General features: G+C 35.7%; 1 protein-coding gene across 1 annotated transcript in view; it reads left to right on the plus strand.

Moving 5' to 3' along the window:
* The first annotated feature begins 2,239 nt into the window (after positions 1-2,239).
* The window catches only part of LOC100618928 (calcium-activated chloride channel regulator 1-like), a 61,565-nt gene continuing 50,796 nt past the window's right edge, over positions 2,240-13,008 (plus strand). The window contains 1 exon segment of the mRNA XM_056815393.1: positions 2,240-2,515. Coding sequence (XP_056671371.1) covers positions 2,357-2,515 — 159 coding nt within the window. The 5' untranslated portion in view covers positions 2,240-2,356.

Consider the following 13,008-nt stretch of genomic DNA (forward strand, 5'->3'; position numbering starts at 1 on the left):
CCGAGGCCCTTTTGCCAGCCCTGAGGGATACTGTTGTTTCAGAGGACCCTGCTCTCTGAGGGGGAGGGGCCATGGCTTCCCAGAGCTCCGAGGGCTCCTGATAAGATTAGCTTTCCCTGGGTTGAACTGAGTATGCCTTGAGGCAGGAACCTTCCCTGAGACTCAGATGGAAGGATCCAGCCAGGGGGTTACAAGCTCCCCCAGTCTCTCTCTGTTTCCCTGCTGTCTGCGTGCCCCTTCGACTGGGTCAGGTTGTTTTCAGGGAGAGGCCTTCAGAATAGCCAGCACTGAGGCTCTGAGGTTCTCTCTACAGCAGCTGCTGCTGCTGGTTTGAAGCCTCACTGGGAAGAGCAGGGAGGGGGGACAGTGTTATGGAACATTTGTAGAAAGGTCTCTCAGCCCATTTTCTTTCTCTTTCCATTTCCCTGATTCTTTTCACAAGGCTGGATTGGCTTTAGGGGCCCTTAGTACAGTCTTCCACCCCAACAGGGTCTGGAAAATGGACCCTGTTCCATTTTCCTCTTTAGAATACATGTATTTGTTCATTGTGGGGTGGTTCTGAGGACTATATTCACAACTCATCTCAATGGATTTATGCTGAGCTAGAAATGCTTCCCACATTCTACATCTCATGGTTCTATATGGTTTATAAATTGACAAACAAATTAATATACTTTTCGTTTGAAGATTGGAATTCATACTCAATATCTCATTGGTCAATTACCAAAAGTTTTGGCCAGATCAGCTAATAGGAAAAGGATTTGAAGAACTGGCCCCTGAACCCCACGATCAGGATAAGCAAGGGTTAAGGGACTTGCACAGAGTCTGAGTGAATCAGTGACTGAACCAAGATTTGAGATCAGTCTCAAAGCTTCCAACTCCAGAGCCCCAGTGGTCTCAATGGGCAGAAGCTGCCAGTGAAGGCATAGGTCAGGAGAAGCAGCAATAAAAGATGAAGCCATAGGGCAAAGTCCAGCCTGTAACAGGCTGGCAGGCACAAGGAATGGCAGTCATATCTGGCTGACTTGCTCAAGTCTATGGGAAACCTTTCTTCAACATAGGAAGTCCAATGTCCCCATCACCTCCTGACCAGGGAAGCTGATTCCTGTGACTCCATTTTCTTCTTTCCCTCTTTTCAGATGCATTTTTCTTTTTATGATCCTGTTTGCTGCATAGAGAAAATCATTGTGACTTTCTATCCAGACCTTCCACCTAGCCTAGGGTATAGGATAGAGGAGGTGCTTCAATGAGTCATGAATGTCCATTGAATGAATACTAGTATCTTACTCATGGGATTGTGGTTAGGATCCAGTGAGATAATAACAATATTCAGAAAAAGGCACAGCAGATGTGAAGTCTATTTCATGGCAGGTTCTTGAACTTTTTTGTTTCTTGGGTTCCTTTGGCAATCTGGTAAAAACAAAACAAAAAAAAAAAACAAAACAACACCGATGGATTTCTCAGAATCCTGGTTTTAAATACTGGAAGGAAATTCACAGTTTTGGGTGTAGGATAGGGAGGATAAAGATGTCATTTATTTTTCCGTTGGATTTTTTTGACTCCCTGAAATCTATCCGTGGACCCCAGATTAAGAACTTTTGTCCTATTTAGATGTGTTATTTTTGTTATTGTGATCAGTTTTCTTTCCCATGTTATAAAGTCACTGAACAGTATATTATCATAACATTCATAGTATAATTTAATTTCCCAAATTCCCAACATTAAAAGTCATTAATATTCTAATGAAAATACACATTATTCTTTACCAAACCTGGAAAGTAATATATTTACAATAAATTCTGAACACTTTAAAAAGTAGTCATAATTTTAAATTGATCATTATCCTTATTATTAACAATAATCTCCACCATTATGATTTCTTAGCCATGCAGTGGATGACCCCGAGCTCTTAAAGTCCATTGCCAGTATGTTCATCCTTCATTTTGAAAAGGACCCAGGAGAGTATATTGTGAATTGGATTTACAAAGTTGTTGTCCTCATTCCCCTTCTAGAGACACTGAAGTGTAGTGGCAAGACAGAGGGTTTTTGTCATCCACCTCTTCCTCCTACATATATATATATATATATATATATATATTTATGATTAGTATTTGCTTTGGACAGTGTTCCTTGGTGGTGCATAAACAAGCCAACCCCCCCCCCCTTTTTAAGTGTGATTGAGGTGAGTCTTTCTGGCAGGAGAAAAACAAAACAATAGAGTCCTATTTCATTGGAAGTGAGGTCAGAATTCAGTATGTTGGTGCTAACTTTGAAGAGCATATATAGAGGGACAAAAGGAAGTAAGTTTCCTAGAGAGGCTTTTTAGGCCAAGGAAGAACAGAACGCAGCATCAGTCATGGTGTCATTTAAGATGCTTGTTTTAATCCTGACTCTATTTCTGCTTCGGGGAGCAGGTGCATCCCTCATTAAGCTCAATGGCAATGGCTATGAAGATGTGGTCATTGCAATTGACCCAAATGTACCAGAGGATGAAAAACTTATTCAGCAAATACAGGTAAGAGAGGTTTTAAATGTTTGCTTTTCAGTTTTATTTGTATTTTGGAATGTGTGTGTGTGTGTGTGTGTGTATGTGTGTGTGTGTGTGTGTGTGTGTGTGTGTGTGTAATGGGGGTGTCTTGTATCACTATTTTTTATTTGCAAGTGATCCTAAGATTTCATAGGCTTAAAAATTCCACCTGAATTGACAGCATGATGTGGCAAGCAGGAAAACTAATACAATCCTTTAAAAATATGTTTATTGAAGCTTTTTTGTATTTACATTCATTTTAAAGGGGAAAGAAGGAGATATTTTCTCAGAAATATCTAAGTCCTATTCATGGCAAATTCTGGCACAGAAGACAAAGACAGAGCCAGCTAATACATTTGGAAGAGTTTGGTGAGCTGTCTTGCCATCACTACCAGAAAGAATTGCCAATCCTTTGTATTCCCATTCCTAGTTTGGGGATCTCGTAACCCACAGGATGGGTGGTTCTTTGGTCCCTGTTAGAAGTCACCGTTATCATAGTTGCACTGGACAAGGCAAAGGGAATTCTGCTTTTACCTGGCAGATGCCTGGGGAATTCTATATTCTTCTCCACCCATGACAGAAACTGAAATGACTCCTCATGCTTGTTTTGTAGTTACTCATCTGTGTTCACTTTTCCCACAGTAGACAGAGTTCTTTCAGGACAGAAACTGTTTGCTTTGTGTCTTTGGCTCCCCTGTGCCTAAGACAGTGCTTGGCACAGAACAGATGCTTCAGAAATGCCTGTCCCCTAATGTAGACATTTGAGGTGACATTTAATACTGGTAGTAATGGGTATCCTTGCTTCACTACTGATCTCATCAGGAAACCTGTTAATATGTTCTCATTGCAGATTATACTTGCTGATGGCTATAGATAGATACTACTTATCATTTTAAGAAATCATCTATTCATTGCTATGCTTCCTAGTGTTTTGATAGGAATAATTGTTGTATTTTGTTGAAGGCTTTATCTGATTCTGTTAAAATAATCATATGACTTCTGTTAGTTTGGTTAATGATGGAGTCAATCATACTAAAAATTTCTGAATGTTAAACCAACCCTGCATGCCTGGTATCAATCCCATTCAGTCATAGTGAATGATTCTTATGATATATTGCTATAGTCTTCTTGCTAGTGTTTTCTTTATAATTTTTGCATCTATTTTTGTTAAGCAAATTAGACTATCATTTTCTTTCTCTGTTTTTGATATTCCTTGCTTAAGGTATCAGCACCATATTTGTGTTATAAAAAGAATTTGGCAGGACTTCTTTATCTTTTTTCCAAAATGGTTTATATTATATTAGGCTTAATTGTTCTTTAAATACTTGATAAAATTCATTTGTGAATCCATCATGCTCTGGGGTTTTTTTCCTAGGGAGTTCATTGATGGCTTGTTCAATTTCCTTTTCTGAGGTGGGATCATTTAAATATTCTCTTTTCTCATTTATTAATATGAATAATTTATGTTTTTGTAAATACTCATCCATTTCATTTAGATTGCCACACATATTGGCATATAATTAAGCAAAATTACTACTAGTAATGGTTTTAACTTCCTCTTCATTTATGATGAATTCACTCTTTTCATTTTTAATACTGGTAATTTGATTTTTTCTTTCCTTCTTCAATTCAAATTAACCAATGCTTTATCCACTTTGTTTTATATAAAACCAACTCATAGTCTTATTTATTAGTTCAATGGATCTTTTACTTTTATTAATTTCCCATTTGATTTTTATGATTTCCAATTCAGCCTTCTATTGGGGATTTATTAGTTAGTTTTCTATATATTTTAGTTGCACATCTAATTCATTGATCTGCTTTTTCTCTATTTTAATGATGTAAGCATTTAGAGATAGAAATTTTCCCCTAAGTATTGCTTTCACTATATCCCATGAATTTTTATGTTATTTTCCTTAATGAAATCACTGATCATTTTAAAAATCTTTTCTTTGACCCACCTCTTTTTAAGAATGAGACTATGCAGTTTCCAATTAATTTTCTATTTGTTTTCCCCTGTATCTTATTTATTGTAATTTTTATTGTGCTATGATCTGAAAAGGATGCATTCATTATTTCTGCTTTTCAGCATTTGGTTGTTTAGTTTTTAATTCCTGATACATGTCACATGTTGTGTAGGGGGCATGTACTGCTGAAAAGAAGATATATTCCTTTCTTTTCTCATTCAACTTTCTCCAGAGATCTGTTAGTTCTAGCTTTTCTAAAATTTCATTCACTTCCTTGACTTCTTTCTTGTTTATTTTCTGATTCAATTTATGTAGATCTTAGAGGGAGAAGTTGAGGTCCACCACTTGAATAGTTTTCATGTTTATTTCCTCTTACAATTTAACCTTATTAAATCCCTTAAATTTTCTCTTTACTATTTATTTATGCTTCTCTTAAATCTTGTATTTGAACATCAGATTTTCTGTTTAAGTCTGGTCTTTTCATCAGAAATGTTTAGAAATCTTCTATTTTATCAAATGACCATTTTTTCTCCTTTAATAATATACTCAGTTTTGCGGGGTAGGTATTTCTTGATTCTAAACCTACATCCTTTGCCTTCTGGAATATCATATTCTAAGCCTTCTAAACCTTTAATATGGAAACTGCTAAATCCTATATAATCCATTATATTTTAATTGGAGCTCTTAGATTTAGCTATAATATTGCTAGGAGATGTCATTTGGGGATTTATTTTGGAACTGATTAGTGGATTCTTTCTATTTCTATCTTACCCTCTTGGTTGAGAATTTGATTGCTGAACAATTTGCTTTGAAAGGAAAAGCAGGGAAAGGGTTATAACACTGTTTGACTTTAGGTAAGAGTCAAGGTTATTCATCAGTCATGCAGTGACAACTGTACTTCACAAAACCTTCCTTGTCTTTTCTCTTGAGTGGTGGATACAGTTCAATGATCTATCAGACAACTACACCTGAATTCAAAACTCAAAAAATAATATTAGTTGCAATCTCAAAAGCTTTTACCTTAAACAGCAAATCTCACAATTGCAGCTTAGAGCTGAAAAATTTGCAAGATTTACATACACAATGAAAAGATTTGATTTCAAAAGTCACGATAACCAATTTTTCTTTCCAATAATTTTCTGGACTCCTTTTGAGTTTCAATACTCACTGACAATTCTTAAACTATTTGGCAATTCTTCCCAATTTATACAAAAGAAGGGTTAAGGAATTTGTTGGGAATTAAATTTCCACTAACATTATCTTGATTAATGATGGCTGGCATAACAGGAGCTAGTTAGGGACTTGGAAGAGAACCAACATTATCCTAATACATAACATAATATTTTTTATATATTGTCAGAGCCAACTTACCTTAAACTTTTAGTTTACAATATCAATCATATATCATTGCAAGTAAACATGTAAACAAAAAATGCAAGTAAACAAATTCTAACAAATTGCTTCTACACATAGTTGAAACTTAAACACATATTTTTAGTTTTTGTAGAATCATGCTTGCACAAAGTATGTGTCTTGGTAACACTCAATATATAACAAATTTGTCAAAAATCCAATACTTGTGACATGTTAATTGGAGATTAATCAGAGTCCCAGTGGTGTATAGTCATTGTTGAAATAGTTTTTGAATGTGCTTTGTTTGTTTAAAAATTTATACAATTTGCATTTGGTATAAAGACACATTCTAGATTTCCCCCCCATAATTTTTTATAATCTTACATTTCTGATATTTCCATTTAGATGTTTAATTCGTTTCTTCAATTGCTATTGATATATTTATATATACATATATATATATCATTTTTCAAATATATTTTTATTTTTAACTTTGGTTGCAGTATTATTTTCATACCAGATTAAAAGTTAATGGCGTTGCTAATTAATACCTTAGGTTTAAAATTTATGTTTAATGTGAGGAAGTGGTTAATAAATTTATAGGAAGCTGTAAGTCTTTTGCAATATTATCTAAAAGTGTCCTGATTTTAATTTATTTTTGGCTTTGCATCCTACTAGGTGTATATTGCTTGGGAAATGAGGAAAAATATACTATGCTTATAAACTTTACATGTTTTAACCTTGATATTAAATTATTCTCAATGGATATTGATTTAAAACTTTAGAACTTTCAAATGATACTTCAGAATATTTTTACATAATTGATTAAATTTCATGAATAATATTCTGATCTAATATTTGTTGCACATACTTTGCATAGGCTAGCTATTAAATACACTTAATCAAATCTCAAATTCAGTTTTGCCAAGCATTTTTAATTGAAAAAATATTTAATTAATTAATTTAGAATATTTTTCCATGTTTACATGATTCATGTTCTTTCCCTCCTCTCCTCTCTTCCCACCCTCATAGAAAATAAGCAATTCCACTGGGTTTTACATGTCATTGATCAAGACCTATTTCCATATTATTAATATGTGCTTAGAGTCTACATCCCCAATCATATCCCCATAGACCCATATGATCAAGCAGTTGTTTTTCTTCTGTGTTACTACTTCCACAGTTCTTTCTCTGAATGGGGATAGCATCTTTCTCATAAGTCCCTCAGAATTGTCCTGGATTATTGCAATGCTGCTAGTAGAGAAGTCCATTATATTCGATTATGCCATGGTGTATCAGTCTCCATGTATAAAGTTCTCCTGTTTCTGCTCCTTTCACTCTGCATAAATTCCTAGAAGTTGTCCCAGTTCACATGCAATTTCTCCAGTTCATTATTCCTTTCAGCACAATAGCATTCTATCACCAACATATACCACAGTTTGTTCAGCCATTCTTCAATTGAAGGGCATCCCCTCATTTCCCAGTTATTGTTTTTTTGCCACCACAAAGAGCATTGCTATAAGTATTTCTGTACAGTTATCTCTTTGGGGTAGAAACCCAGCAGTGCTATGGCTGGATCAAAAGGCAGACAATCTTTTAGCACCCTTTGTGCATAGTTCCAAATTATCATGCAAAATGGTTGGATCAATTCACAACTCTACCAGCAATTCATTAATGTGTTTATTATTTCCTTTGCTGTCATATTAGCCAATCTGCTAGGTTGTTTTGATTTGTATTTCTCTAATTATAAGAGATTAGAACACTTTTTGATGGGCTTATTGATAGTTTTGATTTCTTTATCTGAAAATTGCCAATTCATGTCCCTTGCCCATTTGTCAATTGGGGAATGGCTCACTTTTTTATACAATTGATTTAGCTCCTTATAAATCTGAGTAATTAGACCTTTGTCAGAGGTTTTGATTATAAAGATTTTTCCCCTTATTTTTACTTCCCTTCTAATTTTGGTTGCATTGGTTTGTACAAACACTTTTTAACTTAATGAAATAAAAATTATTTATTTTACATTTTTAATATTTTCTAACTCTTGTTTGTTTTTAAAATCTTTCCTTTCCCAAAGATCTGACAGGTATACTATTCTATGTTTACCTATTTTACTCAGAGACTCCTTTTAATATTCAAATCATTCACCCATTCTGAATTTATCTTGGTGTAGGGTGTGAGATGTTGATCTTAACCTAATCTTTCCCATATTTTCCCAGCATTTTTTGTCAAATACTGGACTTTTGTCCCCAAAGCTTGGCTCTTTAGGTTTATCATACACTGTCTTGCTGAGGTTATTTACCCTAAGTCTATTCCACTGATCTTCCCTCCTGTCTCTCAACCAGTACCAAATTGTTTTGATGACCACTGCTTTATAGTACAGGTTAAGATCTGGGACTGATAAGCCTCCCTCCTTCACATTTTTTTTCATTATTTCCCTTGATATTCTTGATCTTTTGTTCTTCCAAATGAACTTTGATATACTTTTTTCTAATTAGGTAAAAAAAAGTTTCTTGGTAGTTTGATAGGTATGGCACTAAATAAGTAAATTAATTTGGGTAGGATTGCCATTTTTATTATGTTATCTTGTCCTACTCATGAGCAATCAATGTTTTTTCCAGTTGTTCAGATCTAGTTTTAATTGTGTGGAAAGTGTTTTGTAGTTGTGTTTATATAATTTCTGTGGTTGTCGTAGTAGATAGCTTCCTAAGTATTTTATATTGTCTACGCTGATTTTGAATGGAATTTGTCTTTCTAATTCTTGCTGCTGAAATGGATTGGGAATATATAGAAATGCTGATGATTTAAATGGGTTTATTTTGTATCCTGTAACTTTGTTAAAGTTATTGCTTATTTCCACTAGTTTTTTAGTTGATTCTCCAGAATTCTTTAAGTGGACCATCATATCATCTGCAAAGAGCGATAACTTGGTCTCCTCATTGCCTTTTTTAATACCTTCAATTTCTTTTTCATCTCTAATTGCTACTGCTAATGTTTTTAATACAATGTTAAATAATAGAGGTGATAATGTACATCCTTGTTTCACTCCTGATCTTATTGGGAATGCTTCTGATTTACCCCCACTGCAGATGATGCTTGCTGATGGTTTTAGACATCTACTGTTTATTCTTTTTTAGGAAAGGCCCTTTTGCCAATCATTTTTGATAAGTCTAATCATTCAAATTTGTAATCATTATACATTGCAAGTCCTAATAAATAGTTTTTCACTATAAGTTTTGTACATTCTTAAATTTAGCTAAATTTTATTTTAATTGGTAACCAATTATCACAATGAAATAAATTATACTATACCCACAATACATATTTAAATCATTAGCAAATGTTCAAGTTATATATCAATCTTTATTATCTAATCGAATTAAAAATCAAATCAAGTTGTGAGCCAATTGTGGGATCAAATCTCCTCCCCCCCCTTTTTTTTGTTCTGATCTTTTCTCTTTCCTTTCCTTTCCTCAGGGGCCCACTTTAAAAAAAAAAAAAACTTACTTTCCTTCTTAGAGTCAATACTGTGTATTGGCTCCAAGTCAAAAGATTGGTAAGGGCTAGGCAATGGGGGTTAAGTGACTTTGCCAGGGTCACACAACTGGGGAAGTATCTAAGGCCAGATTTGAACCTAGGACCTCCCATCTCTAGGTCTGGCTCTCAATTCACTGAGCCACCCAGCTGCCCCCTCTCAAGAGCCCATTCGAGAAAAGAGAGAAGAAAAAATACAGAACATATGTTTTGTTCTCTGTTGATATTTTGTAATTGTTCAATGAATTATCCCTTTCTTGTCTTTATCATTTCTACCCCCTTGTGGTCATCAAGGAGGGCAGGGAAGAGATGTCTAACAATTTTGTATATTTGTCCTTTATGTGTAACCAATTAAATTATCTAAAAGTTTAGGAGACTCAAAAATCCATAAAATTCACCAAAAAATGTTGCTCTTAAATTTCCTACACAGCCTCTGCCTGTCTCCTCCATTTCTTCTGTATCAAACTGAAGACAGCAGAGAGAAGGTCACCTCTTTTATCTGAGGATTGTTTTTCCCAAGATGTAACCCTCCCATTGTGCATGGACAGAAACCACACTGACAATACAGATATATTCTGTATACTTCATACACTCTCTGGCAACGTGGAATATAGAACATAGACTTATCACAAACAGATGACATACAGAAAACAGAAATTTACAAGACAAGCATAGCTCTGGTTCAGGGTATTTTATCACATCAGTCCGAATGTTGTTGAATTAGTTCTTGCAAAGTCTTGAGTTTCTGGAAGTCATTTTTAATCTGTGAAGTAATTAAAGCTGCCTCCATGCATTAGAGTATGTGTTATATATATATGCACATATATATATATATATAATGGCTGTCAACATAGAAGTTAAGGGGTTCATAGGGCAATAAAGTGCAAAGTTACATGACTACTGCTACCATTTAGCTCACTGGGTGAAAGAATAATTTGTACTTTGGGGATAAGTCTGACCCTGTGAAAATACTGCTATTTTTCTTTTTTCTTTTTTTTAACATTATTTTATTTGGTCATTTCCAAACATTATTCATTGTAAACACAATTAATTTTCTTTTCTTCCCTCCTCCCCCCCCCCACCTCTCCCATAGCCAGCATGCGATTCCACTGGGTATCACATGTGTTCTTGATTTGAACCCATTTCCATGTTGTTGGTATTTGCATTAGAGTGTTCATTCAGAGTCTCTCCTCAGTCATATCCCCTCCACCCCTGGAGTTAAGCAGTTGCTTTTCCTTGGTGTTTTTACTCCCATAATTTATCCTCTGCTTGTGGATAGTGTTTTTTCTCCTAGATCCCTGCAGATTGTTCAGGGACATTGCATTGACACTAATGGAGAAGTCCATTGACTTCAATTGTACCACAGTGTATCAGTCTCTGTGTACAATGTTTTCCTTGCTATTTTTCTATTAGAGGATCCATCTGTGAATGCTACATATTAATGGTGTGCAGATAGAAAATTTGCTGAGCTACATTCCCAGCATCCTTTTAAATTGTGTCCTTATTTTACATAAGGATGCTTGGGAGATAAATTTGGCTGAGACCCACATCACGGGGCTCTTTTTTTTGGGCCTTGTGCTTTTGGTAAAGTGCTGCAGGTGTGAGTCTCTGGCTCTCTTTGCTCTGCTCACTTGACTAAAAGAAACCTTTTCCTTTTTTCTTTTCTTGTGACTTATTATTTTAAAAAATCCTGTATTTTTAAATACTAGGAATATTTATTCATTTTTACTCCTACAATGGCTTATTAACTTCGGTACTAATTGGTAAAATGGAGTAATGGACTTATGAGGGATAGATAGCAGTGCGGCCGCCTTGTATTGGTAACATTAGAAGCCCTATTCAGATGGATATTGGCTGCCCAAAAATTGATTTGCACTTTTTCTGGGCCTTTTTACATTTGTTAGTTATTCAAAAAGGGGTTAATTTTTTTTATAAGGAGGTAGAAACAACATTGTTCAATCACCTCTTTTCATGCTCCAACAGATTATTGCTATTGAACCTGAGAGCTTTTTCCAAGTTTGCTTCATGCAGGTTTCTTTTAAGAAAATGAGGATTTTTTGAGACAGGAGCAGCAGAGAGGGAAAGGTTTCAGGTGACCTGCAGTAGGACTGAGGGGTGGTCTCTAATAGTCTTTCTAACATCTTTGGAAAGTAAAGACTTCTAAAAATATTTCTTTGGTTATTACTAAATGAAACCTTTCCACAGAATTGTTGGGAGAACTGGTTTTTCTGGTTGAGAAAAAATGTGGAGTCGCTAACCACACTGTTTGGGGGTGGGGAGGTCAGTGGGGAAAGAAAGGGCTTTGTCCTTGTAAATTGGCCATTTCTGAATGAGGAAAAAAACTAGGTCTCCTTGCTGGAGTGTAGTATTTGGATCTCTCAGAGAAGCCTGGTGAATTAACTCACTTACCTCAATAGTTTAACTCCTGACTATTGACCCCCTGAAATTTTTCCCTTTGCCTCAGAAAAAGGGGGGAGTCCAACTCACCTGGTATACCTTTCCTGTTCTATGAATGATGCCACTATTACTATTTCCACATAATTCATCTACTTGGTAGTCGTATATTGTGTGTATCAGCACATTGTCTTCTCCTTTAGTTTCACATGCTAAGGTAGCCTTCCTCCTGGCCAAGGAAAACTCCTCTAAATCACAAATTATCTCATTTCCTCGAGTCTCTTCTAGCAGACTTCTTTCACTACCACCCCCAGGCTGGCACCTGTCTTCCATCTCTCCCTGTGCACTGGCTGCTTTTCTCCTGACTTTACACAAGACCCCCCCCCATACACACACACACACACACACACACACACACACACACACACACACACACACACACCCTGTCCTCAAAAAACTCTCACATGATCCATCCATCCCCAGGAATTATCATTATCCTAAATGTTTTCTCCCTTGTGTGGCTCAGTCTCTTGGGAAATGATCTACAATAGCTCCCTCCACCATCTTGCCTCATACCTCCTACTACTAGCTGTCCCCACCATAAACCTGCTGGACCTGCTATCAGGAAGACCTGAGTTCAAATCAAGTCTCAGATACTTGCTAGCTGTGTGATCCTGGACAAAGCCCTTAACCCTGCTTGGCCCAGTTTCCTTTAGCCATAAAATGAGAATGATAATAGCACCTACCTCCTAGAATTCTTTTCAGCATCAAATGAGATTTTATATATATATAGTACTTCACACAGTTTCTGGCATGTAGAAAGTGCTGTATAAATGTTAGCCAATATTAGCTATTATCGTCGATGTGTCAGTTCAAAAATCTCTCCCTTCTCTCCCCTCTATCCTTTATCACCTATTGCTTCACCCTGGCTATCTTCTAATGCCAAAGCACACAGTAATGCAGTAGTTAACTTTATCTTTTATCTTAGGTGAACCAGGTTTAAAACAGAAAGAAAATACAACTCTTATGAAACAAATATTAAAGAGTCAGGCTCTGTGCTCATTCGGGAGAGTATAAATGTATATGATACATCTAAGTAGTAATCCGTTTTGTTCACAATAAAAGAAGTATCCCTAGTCAGGCTATATCTATTAATTCTGTGTGGCTTCCATAGAACTAGACTGCAGTCTCGGTCTTAGCCTCTCCGCATTTTGCTTTCTGCCATGTCATGGC

This window comes from Monodelphis domestica, chromosome 2 (assembly GCF_027887165.1).
Source record: "Monodelphis domestica isolate mMonDom1 chromosome 2, mMonDom1.pri, whole genome shotgun sequence".
Lineage (NCBI taxonomy): Eukaryota > Metazoa > Chordata > Mammalia > Didelphimorphia > Didelphidae > Monodelphis > Monodelphis domestica.